This window comes from Pavona decussata, unplaced genomic scaffold (assembly GCF_977016875.1).
Source record: "Pavona decussata unplaced genomic scaffold, jaPavDecu1.1 SCAFFOLD_366, whole genome shotgun sequence".
NCBI classification, from domain to species: Eukaryota; Metazoa; Cnidaria; class Anthozoa; order Scleractinia; family Agariciidae; genus Pavona; species Pavona decussata.
In genome coordinates this window covers 3086852-3104087 of record NW_028145742.1, presented here as the reverse complement: position 1 = coordinate 3104087, position 17236 = coordinate 3086852, and the positions used below count along the sequence as shown (strand labels likewise).

At 39.0% G+C, this 17236-nt stretch overlaps 3 protein-coding genes across 3 annotated transcripts; 1 reads left to right on the top strand and 2 right to left on the bottom strand.

Annotated features, from left to right (window-relative positions):
* Positions 1 to 31: 31 nt before the first annotated feature.
* On the bottom strand, positions 32 to 6971 carry LOC146452850 (uncharacterized). Its single transcript, XM_085097753.1, has 3 exons — positions 6881 to 6971; positions 3706 to 5995; positions 32 to 3226 (listed from the first exon to the last, which is right to left on the bottom strand). Exons 2-3 carry the CDS (start codon positions 5993 to 5995, stop codon positions 1662 to 1664), a joined length of 3855 nt encoding a protein of 1284 aa, XP_084953879.1. The 5' UTR covers positions 6881 to 6971; the 3' UTR covers positions 32 to 1661.
* LOC146452849 (glucoside xylosyltransferase 1-like) lies at positions 6951 to 11661 on the top strand. Its single transcript, XM_085097754.1, has 5 exons — positions 6951 to 7340; positions 8188 to 8383; positions 8485 to 8586; positions 9498 to 9840; positions 10219 to 11661. Exons 1-5 carry the CDS (start codon positions 7084 to 7086, stop codon positions 10524 to 10526), a joined length of 1206 nt encoding a protein of 401 aa, XP_084953880.1. The 5' UTR covers positions 6951 to 7083; the 3' UTR covers positions 10527 to 11661.
* Positions 10521 to 17170, bottom strand: LOC146452848 (MYG1 exonuclease-like). Its single transcript, XM_085097755.1, has 8 exons — positions 17053 to 17170; positions 15277 to 15568; positions 14724 to 14954; positions 14468 to 14546; positions 13823 to 13945; positions 13457 to 13603; positions 12985 to 13019; positions 10521 to 12362 (listed from the first exon to the last, which is right to left on the bottom strand). Exons 2-8 carry the CDS (start codon positions 15534 to 15536, stop codon positions 12125 to 12127), a joined length of 1113 nt encoding a protein of 370 aa, XP_084953881.1. The 5' UTR covers positions 15537 to 15568; positions 17053 to 17170; the 3' UTR covers positions 10521 to 12124.
* Positions 17171 to 17236: the final 66 nt, after the last annotated feature.

Genomic DNA, 17236 nt, shown 5'->3' with positions numbered 1-17236 from the left:
TTAAAGAACAAATGATAAAAATGACAACAGCTTCCAACTGGTTATGACAACTTTATTACTGATTACAAAATCAAGAAAGCTGAGAGACATCTTTATGGAAAACAGGTTTTACACAAAACCAATCAATGAAAACGTGCCAGGAAAGTTAAATGTTAACCTGCAAACTACTCCTTGATGCCATTAATCCACAAAAATGTGGTACAATAGGACACTTATTCCACTTGAATTAGCTCAAAGTGTGCAGGAGGGCAAGATGTAAAGTGGACGCAGGAATAAACTTGTCCTCTAATAATATAACTTCAACAACTCTTACATCTGTCATAAAACAGACAACAGATTTGCGTCTCCAGTTCTCAGGGATAGTTGAGTAGAAAACAAAAGGTTACGCATGGTAATCACTAATGTCTGCCAACTTTTCTCTGTTGCAGACAAATTTCACTCCTGTATGTATGTTTTGCCTCTTGCTCTACTATCCTTGAGAAGAGAGACTGTTCATATACTATTATGTGATTAATATAAATGAATTGACTGAGGAAAGATTGTATACATTTTGATCACTTTCACCCACCTTTTACTCAAAACATAACAAAACAGTAATGAATGTTTTTTTTTTTTAATTTTTTAGACTGGTGTTATTAAGCGGCCGTCACTTGCGTGATATGCTGCTTCTAGTAAAACCCATTATTTTTTGTGGTTTTCTTCCTCTTTTTCTGTATTTTTTGTTTCAGACACCAACCCCAGACCTCCTGGTTTCACTCGGTCAAAGCATTCGCGAGTTTGTCAAACAAACAAACAAAAGATTGCAAGTGGTCTGAGCTCAGCCTGGAGTCTGCCTTGAGTGGTGATGATACCAAATGACAATCACCGAGAATGGCACTTGTCTCTCCCATGTTTTCCATGAATAACAAGACTTGACAGTTCCTATGTACAACGCTGAATGTTAACACATGACGAAAACTAACACACTCAAGAATATTCCAGTGCTATTTCACTGGGTTAGGAAAACAGGAAATTTAAATGATCACCATCAGAAATTGTCCTCATTAGGAATCAATTTTCTGAAAATGCAATTGAAAAAGAATTAATTTTGTATGAATGCTCGTTCAGGAAATCTCAGATTTTCACACTGTGACCCCATACATGTAGCACTAAGTAATAACAGAGAGAGTTAGAATTATGTTTACGACAAACGACTAACAGCAGAAATGACCAAGTGATCATGTTTATCCTTCATTTGCTGCTCCCTATTTTCAGTTTCTCAGTAAAATTGGTTAGTTTTCCTTTATCATGAAAGGCCGGAATTGTTTTGCACTATTCTCATCTATGTACTCATTTTTTCAAGAACACAAAGGCTAACATCATGTTTGCTGTTTGCGTTCAACAAGATTCTACATGTAAATCTCTATTATTGTGGAAATCACCACAAACTGTATGACTTTTTTTGCTTCATCTGCAAAAAACCTTCAAACTACCTTAAATGTTATGTATTTTTCAAATGATAACAAACTTTCAAAACACTTGGCAATTGAAATACAGCCTGTAACATTCAATGGCTTGTTAAGTTTGCATGACTGACACAACTTTGCTCTCTAGTTTCACTAGCCAAGGCCTTGCATGCATATTAGATTGTCTCAACTTGTCTTCTGACAATGTTCAACTACTTATGAAGACACAACCACTTCAGTTGAGAAAACCACCTCCATCCCTTGAAACCAGTTCAGTTCAGTTTGCTTCTTGTACAAGTTCTCAAATGTGCGGATGTTTTTCTGCACAACCTCCAACTGCTGGGAAACATCTGCAAGCGCTTTAGACTGTAGAACATTTCCAAGGATACCTCCTTCATCCTTCGACATGATGCACAGGCTGTCGTACTCTGCAGCAATCTTCTCTGGAGTCAGTTCCAGTCCAGCATGGCTCATGGCTGCTATGAGACATTCAAATGCCAAGTTGTCAACTTCCATCCACTTTGAGCTCTGTGCTTCAGATTTTGGTGAAGGGGTAGCGAAGGTCAGACCTGGTAAACGACTCTTAATCACTTGAACTTTGTGTCTAGGTCTGAAACGGCGGACCTGGCGAGCCGGCTTGGTGGCCCTGGCTGCTTGAGCTGTCCCATAGGGATTGCAGCAGAGGTAGCAGCGACATCTATGAGAGCAACCGGATGCATTCCTGTAACAGGCACAGCGTGTGAGGTAGCCACCCTCCAGGGTCAGGCAGAACTGCGTCCGCTTCTGGTTCTTGCCACTTCCTCGGCCACAGCTACAGGAGAAAGCCTGCTTCTGGACATTCACACCCTCTTGGAATGTTACGACTGATTCGGTATCAAGTAACCCAGGTCTTCTTCCAGGGGTGAAGGGTTCAGCATGGGATCTAACATGTCCAGCTGAAACAGGTTCAGGGGTCTCTGCAACTTCTTCACTGACTGCTACCTCAGATTCTTTTTCTTCACCATTGATAGACTCATTAATCACGCCCTCCGCTATGGTATGTGTCTCAACATCTTCAGCAGTAGCTGCGCCTTCATCAGATATCAGCCCTGTTTCACTGGCTTGAAATGTTGTGTGATCCTCATCTACTTCTGGTTCAGTTCCTGGTACAATTGCAATTTTCAAGGGAGCTTCAACTATGGATTCCTCTAGGGTGCTCTCGTTCACGCCCGCCTCGCTGTAAGCCATTTCAATGAGGTTGGCTGCAGCTTGTACTCCTTCATCAGTGTTGTCTACAACAGCAGATGTATCCAGTGATGCCTCCCCTTCTTCTACCGACACCTCCAAGGATGCATCTTGTTCTGTTACATCTGCTGAAGATGAATCCAGTAAAGATTCATCTTGCGGCGAAACAACAGAATCATCAGCATCTTCTGTTTCAGCATCCTTTTGGTTCTCTTCCTGGGAACTTGCTGATTTGGGTTTCTTGCCTCTCTTCTTTGGAGGTTGACTCACCTTCTGTGATGCGATCTTCTCTCTGTATCGCTTCCTGCTATCTCTGCGCCTCGCCAATGGATCTGTCATGATCTTTGGAAGTACAACAGCACTGCTAACGTATGTACCAACATCATAAAAGCCTCCGAAGCCCGCTGCATTGTAGGCCACATGTACACAGGAACCAATGATAATGGCATCAGATGGCACAACAGGGACAATGGGAAAATGTTGAAGAGAGGTGAAGACGATGACTGGCACTCGCAAAACCTTGGCTGCTGCAATTGGCAGGAGATTGGACATCTCAGCTAAAACAAATTAAAGTAAAAATAATTAATTCAGAGATATCATAATCATTGTTATTAATAATTTCAGTCACTTGAAAATGGCATGACTGTATAAACCTTTTGATGACTGTTAGTTTAACTGGTGGTGCAAGCATTTTGATGATGATTGCTGGACTCTTTGGTGCAAGTTGAATTGTAAATGTAATGCACAACATCTGCACTTTTAAATTAGCAAGCTGTGGATTATCAAAATATCAAATCTCACTTTAAAATTGGATTGGATTAGCTTTTTTATGCCAAATTTGGTAATTAGCACAAAAGCACCATCGCGGTAATGGTAATCAGTATCCAAATTACAGAGCTGTCTAATTAAAGGACAGAAAGAAATCAACGACAAATGTGTTTGTTTCAGAGAACTGTCTATAATGATCCATCTAGAAAGATCAACATCTATGTTCCTTTTGATCTGTTATTCTGTGAACAAGTGCAAAACGTTTTACCTTTGAAGTATCCTCTGTTTCTGAATGCCTCTGCCTCTTCCCTGAAGCTGATCATGTGCGACACCAGAAGTTTGCTGTACTCTTCTTCACTAGCTAGCCATTCATCGCTGATCAACTGACGCAGTACACTAACATTATCATCCAGGCTGCTCCCTTCATCTGTATGGTATCCAATGGAGGCTAGGTGCTGCTTGACTGATTCAATTTCAGGTAAATCGCTTCGCAAAATGGAGTTGAGCCCAGAGCTGACTGCTGTGAAGAATCCATCTGCTTCAGTGACGTCCTTCTTCTCAGAGAACACCATCAGTTGGTAATAACGCAGCATTTCATTCAGCCTTGCTTCATGATTTGACCTGTCATCAATTGCACATTCATTGCGACTGAAAAGGATCAATGAACAGGCCATCAGGTGCAACAGGCGAGGGTTGATTGAAACTTCATGCACAGCCTGTGTCTTGAGAAGCTCCCATACTGACATCAAATTTGATGCTCTTGCGATGACTTGCTTAAGAGCACTGTGGTTTAAACTGCTTTCACCGCCTTTTGGCTGTTCGTCACCTTCTTTGTGACCATCAAATGCATCCAGTATCAAGCACTGCAAAGCGAGAACATCAAATGAATAACTTGCAGAGGAGAGGACATCATGTGCTTCATCATCTTCTGGCTTGACAATTCCAAATCTCTCAGGGCTAGGTGTAAAACCACTGACTTCCAGCGTTCCCCTGTACTTTGAGATTGGCCTCACAAGAGCACCGATAGGTAACTGATTAGCTTTCCTCTCATTCCACACATACAGTAGGGTGGATATCAGGGCCAAGGCCATGTCGGCATTCAGAAACTTTCTCTCCAAGACTGGCTTCAAAATATTCTGCAGATCAGTAACAGTTTCACTTCCTAAATAAACTGGGATTCCTGAGAGACAGCCCAATTTTATATGGTTTTCTAACTGCACAATCTGTCTCTGTGCTGCCAGAGTTAAGACACGCTCAGTCCCTTCAATGATATCTTTCCAGCCAACCACAAAGGCATCAAGGTTTTCCGTAATGACATCTGGTGGAGGCACATCTTCCTGACGGGTGTCCCCTCTGTCAGATGGGTAACGCAATGCAAGAGCGAAGTCACGAACACAAGCTTTGGTCAGCTGATTACTTTCCCTTTTCTTAGCTGGGATTTTTCTCACAACTCTGTGGATAGCCTTGGATAATTCTAACTTGATAGGGACCTCTGAGCCAAAAATTGACTGAAACTGATCTTTGCTTTCACAACATTCTGGTACAAGGATCATCTCTAGCTCATTCCCTTGGTTTTGAAAACGCATCTGCAGTCCCATCAAGATATCTTTCACTTCATTCAGATCTTTCTCTTTGGTAAACTTCCATGCTATGACTTGGCCTTTCTCGTTCATGACAGTGTAAATGTTTTTGAAATGAGTGGTCCATTTGCCATTGTCCAATTTTTCACCAATTGTAGTGGCCACCTTGAAGTAGTATCCTGCTATAATGTATTTGGCAGACCATTCACTCATTCTTTGTATATAGAACTGCTCATTTCCTTCAAACATGTGGACAATGCTTGACATGATGGTTTCCAAAGATGGCACTTGGGAAGTCTTGAAGTCAGGAAATTTCTCAATTTCTGAGGGATTGGTATCTGGGTTTTTCTCTAGATACACCTTGACTTCTGCATTAAACTTGGACTTGCGGTCTTCATACACATCACGGTGCCTCTGAATCAACACTTCTTCAATCTCATGAAAGGTCATACCAGCAAACACACATGAGTGCACCCAGTTTGCCAGTTCACGTGTGAAGCCTGTTCTATGTAACAGAAAGAATGGCACTTGATATGATGGAGGAATGTGCTCGATAATTCGTGGATCATGAGAAATAATCTTATGGCCTTTTTTGCAGGTGTACATGCGACTCACCAACAACGTGCTTCCGTCACAGCAGTAGAGAACACGCGGGACATCTTGAGTTCCTCGAGCAGCTTTCCACCTTCCATAGTTGGACTTGCTACTTGTATGTGCTCGCAGCACACAGACTTCATTGTCATGAATTTCATGAGGACAAGATAACTCAGCCATTTGTGGAACTTGGCTTAAAGGATCCCACAGAATAACTGAGGGTACCAAGAACTTTGCAGGTTTTGGAGGACCTGGATCATCTCGGGGAACTGGTATTGGAGGCAGAATAGCATCAGCTGGGAGGCCACCTTCTTTTTCTTCATACCTCTGCAACAGTGAGGCGAGATAGTCTCCTGTCTCAAGGGTTAATCCTTCCTTTTGCATCTAGGAATGAAAAGAGAAAATGCAATTTCATTTGATGAAAATTGAAACTGTTCAGAAAAAGTGGGGACCAATCACCTCCATAAATCAGACAGGGATTAGCTCACAATTAAGCTCTCAAGAGGGCCTCTCTCTGGGTCGGCCACAAGAGGATATAATGCAAGAGGATTGTGTGGGGGTGCCCGCCCCAGTCCTCTCACAGTTGACCCAAATAGGGAACTTGCTGTGAAACTTGCTCGCAGGGTAAGAAGGGACTTGAAACCAAGACCTCCAGGATTTCAAGTCCGTGTCTCTGAACCACTCAGATAATTTAGAAAAAAAACCTGTAAATTACTGTTAAAACTATGAAAACCTGTATAGCTTTAATTTCCAATGAAGTGACAAAGCTGAAAACTTAACAAGAAACATGTGAGCTGGAAGAACAAGTTTTCTTTAGAATGCCATTATCAGCTCACCACCCCACCATTTCTAGTTCTGGAGCCCTCTCATATCTATTCAAGCGCCAAAACCGCGCCAAACGTTTGGAAATTTTGCATAAATTTGGCGCTCAAACACAGCCTCGATAATACCGTACCACGAGGTCACTAAAAATTAATCGACGAATAACCGAAAAACACTTAGTTCAAGCATCATCTCTGTATCCAATGTTCCTAAAAAACTTAACTTGACCCTTATAATTGTGTAGGCAGATAAAACAGCGGACATGAAGCACTTCCCACGTGCGAAAAATGAAATCACTTTCATGCGTCCTACATGTTGCATAATTTGCTCACAAGTCGAAAACTTTTTTATCAACTTCACGATCTTTTCCCAAAACTAATTACATAGTTATATGGAAAAGGCTAATAAATGGTTATTAATTACATTTAAGGTGCGAACTAGGCTTACCTTGGGGTGATTTCTCGCGAAATTCAAAGAGTCATGGCGGAACCTTCACGACTCCATGTGAAGCGTAAACGAAACTTGCGCAAGGAGCGGCTACTAAGAGCGGGTGGCTCCCAAGCTATTTTAGTTTATTTTTAATTATGCAATATTTTATTTGTTTGGATATTCCAACTCCAGGGGTATATTGAATCTGCTATGTTAGACCAATGGGTTTTAGAATTTTTTCCAAGATAGTGATTATTTTAGGCGTAGTTTTAGTATTAGTAGTTATCGTTGAATTTATGTTACTAAGTCTATACGAACAAGATGCAGACGTTGTCAAATCAACACAGCTCTCGTTTCCTGCGGCTGGTAAACTTGATGGACTCTTTAAACGTGTTAAAGAAAACTCCAAGAACTTCACTCCATCGAAGAAAGAATCAAACACAGCGAAATATCAAGTGAAAAGCGAGGACGCAAAAAGGTAACTTACTTACATTATGACGTTTAAATGGGTACAAGAATAAGCTGAATCAAGTGAAGTGAGAGTTATATATAAAAGTTTATTTTAACTTCAACCTTCATGTTTGTTGGGACCAGATTAAGGCTGTCACCCCTAAGTAAATAAAACAATAACTATCTTGGTTAACATCGATGATGGCTCGATCATATTTTGTTCTGGAAAACGCTTGTGTATGTTGCGGTTCAATGTTATCCTTGATTTAAATTTTATTTTCGATCGTTTCAAACTCATTATCATATATCACCATACCCAAGAACAATGGAAAATGAACTTTAAACCAAGGATAAAATTGAACCACAACATATACATACTGCTGGTTAGGCGTTTAGCAGACAAATTGAATGGTTTTGACAGTTTTGTGACATACTTCCAAAACTTGCGTGACATAAACGGTACAGATTAATACCATCTACTGGGTAAACAAATAAACAAAAAGATTAAAAAAATTAAAGTTGAAAAGTTTTCTAACAGGCAGTCAATTTAGTCCTTATCATCTTTTATGTTGCAAGTGTAAATTTAATATGTCAATTTATTTATAGTTGCTAATGTAATTGGTTGTTGAAAAATTCCTTGGGGGACAGCTAATAAACTATGTAACATTATGTTATGTTATTTAATAGTTTTTATGTTATGTTATATTATGACCTTGTCAAAGACAGTTTTAATTAGTGTATGCTTCAATGATAATTTGATTATCCCCAAGTTTTTTCTGGATAAGAAGCTAAGGCTATGCAAGACTAAGGGTATAAAGTGGTTATTCATGCTGATGCTAAGTTAGTTTGCTTACAGTTGATGTCATTTGTTGTAGGATGTTAGCATCCCAAGCTGCCATTCATGTTAGTGCTGTGGTGTGCGGAGAGCGAACAATGGAAGCAGCAACAATGCTGAAATCCACCACTTTGTTCAGTAACAGAACTGTTCAGTTTCATGTTGTAGCGGAGGATCAACTCCATGATGGACTAAAGAACATTTTCAATCAATGGCAAACAGTTCAATCTGGACAGGTAAGTTGATTATACATATTCAGATGCCATGCACAATAGATCATTTATATGTTTTTTTGCACAATGTAAGTAATAAATTATTATTGTTATTATCATTCTAGGTTATGTTCAAACTTTACTCTTTGCACTTTCCCTCTGGAGAAAATTCTGATGAGTGGAAACGACTTTTCAAACCGTGTGCAGCACAGAGACTGTTTCTTTTAGTGAGTATTAATTGAAAATTTCTTTGAAATGTTACTAACTGACATAAGTTACTTTGGGTGCACAAAATTTTAATTTCCATATTCCTAAATCCAAAAGCAGTGTTTGGACCTCTTTTACATATTAAAATAAATCCAAAACAGAATTAATGAATGAGTAACCATGGATCACAGTTATTCAAAAAGAAAGCCTGAAAAAAAAATCAGGCTTGAATGGGGTTCAACATGACCTCTGCGATGCTGGTGCAGTGCAGCTCAACCAACTGAGCTGTCAAGCATGAGCTGGTCATTTTGTGGTCACTCATTTATAGAACAGGTCTTTTTTACAGGTTACATTCCACAGGTCACAAGTATAGGTCACTGTTGTACTGGTATATAACCAAGAGGATTAGCGTGCCCTAGGCCTGAATTGGTATGGAGTTTAGGACTAGGAGACCGTGTTCAGCTTTTTTATATTTAACAAATCGATGGCAGTTTTCTATGGTCTATACTCTTATAGACCATAAAATGACGTCAAAAAATGTTCAAAACTTAAGTGGAACCACGAGCCGCAGGCTAGTGGTTTCACTGCCAAGTTTTGGACATTTTATGGCGTCATTTTATGGTCTATAAGAGTATAGACCATAGAAAACTGCCGTTGATTTGTTTTTTACAATAACATGGAAAAAGTACGAGCGGAATTGGCTATTTTTTTTGTTGAGAAAGGGCGCGCGTTACATCTGACGTCATTTTCATTGTCTGTACTCTTATAGACGATAGCTACGAGCTAATCAGCGCGCGGGAATTTAGACAGTTATTGTAAAAATACAATTATCACAGTCACAGTGACCTGTGAAAGAAACCTGCTGCATTTAAAGCATTCAGAATAATGCCAAATGAATGTTCTTTCTCATATTTAGTTTATTTTATTTCAGGACGTCCTAAATGGTATTGACAGTGTCCTTTACTTGGACACCGATGTCCTTATGCTGAGACCAGTGGAAGACATTTGGAGCCATTTTAAAATGTTTGACAGCTCTCAGCTTGCCTCCATGGCTCCGGAGGGGGAAGAGACTTCACTATCATGGTACCCCAGATTTGCACGCCATCCATTTGTTGGAAAAACTGGAATGAACTCTGGTGTTATGCTTATGAATTTGACCAGAATGCGGGCATTTGGCTGGACAGAAAAGATCCTAGAGGCCTACCACAAGCATAAACTTAGCATAACCTGGGGCGACCAAGACTTGTTGAATATTGTTTTTCATGATCATCCAGGTAATGCACTTTAAGTTCATTTTTTTTTAAAATTGGCATCTTGCCTTTTATTGGAGAACTTCCTGTTAAAGAGCTCAGACTTTTTTATTCTTCAGTCCAACAATAATTGTCATACCACTCTTCCACACTGCTGGCAGCCAAAGGACCTTTCAATATCGAGCGACCTCTCTGTGGAATGAGTTGCAGCCTTGGCTCAAACTTAGCCCTTCCGTGATGGTGTTCAAGCAGTTAATGACTGTTTTAGTTAATCCACTAGCTTTATCTTCTTTTACATTGTCTTGTACTTAGTTATGTAATTTGTTAAATTGACTCTGAAAAGCCCCGTGGGGACGAGCCAGTAAAGTATGTATGTATGTAATGTCAGAATTTCTCCTTCAGGGTTGCTGTACGTGTACTCTTGTGATTGGAACTACCGTCCTGACCACTGCATGTACGGAAACAACTGTGGTTCAGCCAGAGACAATGGGATTTCAGTGATCCATGGAAACAGGGGAGTGTATCACAACGATAAACAAGTCTTCTTCAAAGCTATTTACATGGCCTTGAGGGATTTTAAACCTGGCGATGACATTAAAATGTTAACCAGTCATCTGGCAAAAAACCTTGGTGCTGTGTCTGATCAATATTGTGGGGTCATGATTGATAGTGTACTCAAATATCCAAACAAATTGTCGGAAACATTTTAAAAGGAGATACTTTTATTTTTCACTTCAAAATATCAAGACAAGCAATAGTAAAGGTTTAGCTATACATAGACAAGTGAAAACAAACGATAAAAACGTACGTTTCGGAGTTGTCATGACGCCATTATCACTTCGAACTTGATAATGGCGTCATGATGACTCCAAAACATTGATCGTTTTTATCTTTTGTTTTTCACTTGTCTATGTATAAGCAAATTAGTAGCAAATATAATACTTTTAAAAAATGGGCTGAAGTTTTTTTTTTTTTTTTTCAAGATTTTTGTGCTTTTGATGAAATTTGGTCAGTCTGGGCAGTCAGCATTCCCAAATAATTCTCCCACAGCTATACTTTCTATAACTTTTTTTTATCAGATGGACATAATGATTTACTCTCCTGTCAAAAACGGAAAACATCTGTACTGCAAGCTAGAAAATAGATACATTAACATTAAGAAAAAAATAGGTTTTGAATTTTTAACTACTGTAGGCAAATTATAATCTATTATTTTAATGCATTACACATATTCATAAAACTTTTTTTCTTATTAGTGGAAAGTTGAGAACATGGTAGGATACATCAAACTTGTCACAAGAAGAAAAACACAATTTATTGACTCTGTATAATTTGAAACTTAAGGCCTTTTCACGTTCTTTGATCACAACCCTGAATAAGGTGTGGCCATTTATTAACAATGAAATAATTTTACCCTGCACAGAATAAACCATTCCATCAGGATCCAGCACATTTCAAGTTCATCTCGTACATAGGAACCTACACATACCAATTATTCTAAATATTTTGTTTATTTAAGAATACACAACACAGACGTTACATGTGTAATATTTATACAGCTTGGTTGTGACATGTAATTAATAGACAACTGGCTGGTAGGACAATCTTGTTTTAAGACCTAACTTAGAAATTAAAATGCTCTGGTAGCTTTTGAGTAATAACATTTACTTTTAATATAATTATTATAAAAAAAACTGCCTTTAGAAATATGTTTATTCATTTTCAGCAGTTGAAAATTAAAGAGAAAAAAAAAACTGTGATTATAAGATGAAAACAGTCAAAGAAACAAGCAGTTTTTTAGATAGACCACCTGTGTAATTACCAATAAACAGGTTTTTAGTCAAACCATGTTTCGTTCTTTTTATTTATGCTTACAGTGATGATGTTGATGTTACTATTTTTGTGACAACTTAATTTAGCAAATTAATTTAGTGAATTTTCCTATTCTGACGATTTGGCAACTTCTATTTTAAAGCCGTTTCTTTAGTTCTTTAAAACAGTTTTTAACAGACCAGACCCTGAAAATGTTTCCTAAACCAATTTCTAAGCTAACCTCTCTCAGGAGAGGTAAAGTTTTTTGCTTTATGTAATCTCCTTATCCTGGAATTCTGGAACAAAGCTGTGATGTTTTCACACACTTGTAGCGGGTATTTCACACAGTGCCAATGAAACAAACTAAGGTGAACTTAAGCACTCGCTCACAAAATCAATCTATTGACCTTCCATGTCTCCTTGTAAATAAATATAATTGTTGTCTACACACTTCTTGAGGAAACACAGAAAACAATGAGATGTTCTTGACATCTGGTTATGTTTCTTTGTGGTCAATCTGTATTAGCTCTGGATCAGTGTAACTGTTGCCATTAGCTTTATTAACTAAACTGTCTCTGTGCTGTAATGTCTTTCTAGCCATGCTAAGAGCCCCTTCACGTGTGTCATTGCCTCCAATAAAACCACTCGCATGAACAAATATACAGCCCTTGATTCCACTCAGAATGCTGAGAGGTTCATCTCTTACTCCACGCCATTCTTCCAACAAGCCAAGTCTAAGGAAACATAACGAAAGGCTGCTAAGAGAAATGGACAGTTACTTGACAGATGGGCAGTTGCTGTTAGCAGACGGGGACTTGACATGTGCTGGACATCCCAGCTAATGCAACATGTTAGAAAGAGTAAAAGAATTGACATTTCTCATAACCTGGTGCTGGAGTGTGGAGCACAAAGAGCTTAATATGTCATCACAAAGTGACTATTTTCTCAATAATAATAACAATAATAATAATAATAATAATAATAATAATATTTGTTAATATAATAATCTTTAGTAACATATTCCAAGCTATTTACAACTTAAAAGTTCTAAATAATAATAATAACAATAATAATAATAATAAGTTATGCAATACCATGCCATGTTTACAGCAGATCTAAAATGGCTATGTACAGACCTTACATATGATTAAAATGATCAAGTTCTCCTGGGTTGGGATGGGGTCCATTTTGTTAACTTGAAAAAGTTGGTCAATTCTCAGAAACAGACAATTGAACTTTTACACAATCTGGAGCATCAAACTTGTTGAAATAGTTATGTAGAAGTTCCTTCAAACCACTCAACAATGAACAGTAGTGCAGTAAATTATGTTAGATTTTTATCTGTCATGGAATTACCTGTTTTCAAAGGAATCAGGACGAACAGGAACACACTAGAAGGAAAAATGTTATTGTCATTTAAAACAAACACAAGGTGGAATAATTGCCTTGAAACAATTTGTGCAGTCACATGAGTGCACTAATTACCTAAACAAAAACCTATTCTATCAAGTCATGATATAAAATTATATTTCCTTCCCTGATATACTCTGAGGCATATAAACATTACAGTGGACCAAAGTACTGATACCTCCCAATACAAGGGCAAGATTCAACAGGTCTGGTAAGTCTTTAATGTAACCAGCCAAGTTTTGGCCTGCATACCAAAACATTTCCCAACATAACCTGGTCTCCTGTACATCTGCCATCGTTGGCACAACAGGGTAAGACACCCCACCTACCCCATGCCCTCATAACCTGTCTTCCTAATCTTTTATCTATGATCCACTACCCCTGACAATTACACCACAATCATGAGAAACCAGGTCACCTGCACTCTCCACTTGTTGTTCTGATCTGTGTATATTACAAACTTAATTGGCGCTTCAACATCCAAGTTCTCCTCCAATTCAAATAAGTGCTCTTTCCATGGACAACCACCTTCTTCAAATTCAACAATCTCTCCACTGGGATCAACCTTGAAAAAAAAAAAAAAAAAAAATGAAAAGGAGACCAAAATTAATATGATTTCAGTGAATGTTAAAGCCTTGAGCATGACAACTGTTCGATGGTTCAAACAGTCAGATTAACTATTGTTAAACTTCATGTTAACTGATCAGACCAAATCAGCTGAACATTTTCACCTTGAGTAAACATAAACATTACCTACAAATTCTCTGAACATTGCAAAACCAACCTGTTTTCTTTTGCAAATTGCCTCCTTCACTAAACTTCTTGCTGGGAGCCATGAGTCACGGTAAAAACAAATCCTGTCCAAGAACTCCTCACCAACTAAATTCATTGCCTTTTGAAACTGTTTCTGTGGGTGAAAAGTTAATATTTACAATCAACAAGTTGAATGTACCATAAACGTAATCCTTTTCATATTTGCACGAACTAATATAATTTTGCTAAAGCCAACGAACTAAAGACTAGAACACCACTCCTCCCTAAGGGGGGGAGGGCGGTAAATTTATGGATTAGTACCTCCTAGGGTGTTAAACTCTAAAAGGACCACCACTGGAGTTGTCGAGGTACCTTTCAGGGGCCTATAAGGTTATTGATCTGAAAAAGTACCAGTGCTTGTTCATTTATTGGTACATGTACATCAATCTTGGGGGTGAAAATGAATATGAGCCACGCCCACAAAACTAGATTCTGGTACCTTTTAGGGGTGTTTTTGAAATTTTCTGACAAGCACCCCCATCCTTTTTATTGGAGAGTACCCCCCCCCCCCCACCTCCCTCCCTCACTGCTCAGGAAATTTAGCAAGTAGAGGTACTGACAAAAATTAAACAGCAGTTGAGAGAACTGACAAGTTATTACTTCAAAAGAAACAAACCTGAGGGTCTGGATTTGGATCATTCCACCGTGGATTGAGATGAGACACTCGAGAACTCAAGTTTGTGGTGATTTTGTACCTGGTTTCAAGACAAGCATGAAAGATGATGTGATTATGGTAGTTCACCTGAAATATATTAGCTTTTATGCATTTAATGCCAGCAGTAAGAAACTCTTGTAGAAGTTTGGAGAAGTCAAACTCCATTGACAGTATTTTTCACTCTCCTAAACTAACAAACATCCACTGATTGCCTTACCGAGGTTCCTCATCATTCTGGCTAATCCCATTGTCAATAGCATCAATCTCCTCAATAAAGTTTTCATAAACTTTGTCGTATATTTTATTGGTCACATCATCATCATCTTTGGTGCTGAGTATTTGTGAAATCACTCTATGTCCAAAGTGCAGGTAAACCAGCCCAGCGCTGCTTAGTTTTGTCATCCATGGCTTGTCTGAGCAGAGCGTCTTCATACATCCCGTGAAACTCCTAACACAACATTGGGAAAGAAATTGTCAACGAGGAATGTACTCTTTTAATGAAAAATAGTCGTTCAAACCCTAACCCTAACATTTTTTAACAGCCTTAAGCTCCCAGTTATCTCCTGACTCCTGTTGGGAGAACTTGGATTTCCTTTTTTTCCGTGTATGCCTAAGGCCAAAGTTACTGACTGAAAAAATACATCTATCAAATCCGTTTATTTGTCCTCTTACAGTCATCTCATCAATACAACCAACAGAAGTCTATGTGGGTAAAAATTTGATGTGTCTTCAACACTGTACTGATGTAGCTTGATTGGTTCACAACATACCTTTGATGATGATCATATCTGTGTTTGTCTGCATCATAAACACCTCCAACATCAACCACAACATCACACTTTGACAATTCCTCAGGGTTTCTAGTCCGTATAATATCAGCATGTTTGTACTCTGGCAACTGTTTCAGCATGAAGCAAGCCAAGGCTTCATCACAATGGAAAGTTCCGTTATGTGTTCCTATCATTGGAGAAACCAACTTTTTCTTTGTTTCCGGTGAGTCACTGTCATCTTTCAGTTCTAACTCTGCCATAACAGCAAACCAACTAGACCCTTCACAGATCCCTGCCAAAAATTTGTAATTTGTTAAAATTTAATGTGGGATTTAACTGTCCAGTGAGGCAGTTGTATATAATTTTGACCCCATTTTCTAGTTGCTGTTGAATGTGTGACCCTATATTATACGTACATTACAAGTGGTGAATTTATGGGAGGAGCTCAGCCTAGGCCCAGGTCAACAGCTTATTCTAAAAAAGATAAGACCCAAGGGGGCAAGTTTTTAAAATCCCTGCTGAAACATTTCAACTCCAGACCTACAGGTCCCCACCTTACACCAAGTTCTTGATCCACCACCACTCATTCCTGGCATATCCCATATTTTACTAACAAGTACCCCAACCTCAACCAAAATATATTGGTCCTGCTTTAAGGGATCAAAATAAACTCCAGGTTCTGTTTTTTAAAGGGGTTCCTTACAGAATTTCTGACAAATACCTCGGTTACTTTTATAGTAGTCTGTGACAGACTACTGGTCCACAAAAATTTTTGAAATCAGTTCCATGTGTTAGTAATGCATCAGTCAATTCCAACACTGCCCATCCCCCCCCCCCCCCCCCGGGTCGACCCCGGGAATTAGGATTTTTTGAAAATAAACTGACAAATGCCCCACTGCCGGGAAGTTGTTCAAATGCCCCACGGTGGTGGCTCAAAGATGCCAAAAATGTTTTATTATCTTCGTTTCTTGTCTTACTTACTAAGCTAATTCAGGCCAAATAAAGTCCTAGCTGGGTCTTGTTTCCCGTAGTTAGAGCAAAAATAGGTCATTCTACAGCTCTAGCGTCCCATTTTATGTCCTATCTAGACGTATTCGATAAGAAACTTACTGTATTTGCCGATGAATTTGTCATTAAGGAAGCGACAATGCTGTAGGGTGAAAAAAGTGAGATGGTCAAATGCCCGACCCCCGGGATGGACAGTGCGGGAAAATGCCCCACTTTTGCTCGGGTGCGGGGGGGATGGGCACAACTGGAATTGACTGATGCATAATGCTCGGTTGAACATCATGACTGATTTGAATATTGTACTTGATTTAGTTCATGAATGGAGTGTGGGGTCTCATGGGAGTTGAGTTCCCTTAATTTTTCCATTAAATGATTTTCTCATTACAGATGGCACATGTTCAATTTTTGTAAGCTTGAACTTCAGTCGTGATTTTTCCGTCCCCACCGAGTATAAAATTGCTGAATATTTTGAATTTCTGGACCTTCAACAGCTGTAAAAGCCGGCAATTAACGTGTCTCACTTTCGTTTTCGTTTGGGGACCACTAAAAGAAATTAAATATATGTTTCTATTACTACAATGTACGCCATATTTTCTGAGTTTGAAGGGGTTTCACGTTTGCCGGACACGTTTTGGCCTTTACACGGCTCACACAGACGTCGCTACAATCATCACACAGATCCTTTGGAGACGAAGTCAACACACTAACGTTTTAAACAATGTAGCACTCTTTTAAATGCTTTTAGGTGGAAGATTATTTCTACGTTACCTCTAAAAAGCTGAAAAAGACTCTGTCTTGTCCTCCTACCGACCGCTCGGCTCAGCACGTGCGCGAACACCGCCGCCGTCGTGAATACGTCGTCGGTGCCACAATCAACACTTCTCCCGCGAACAAATACAGCCTTACTAGGGTAGAGTGAGGAGTCTTTGTAACTCTTTACCATCTATAGGCA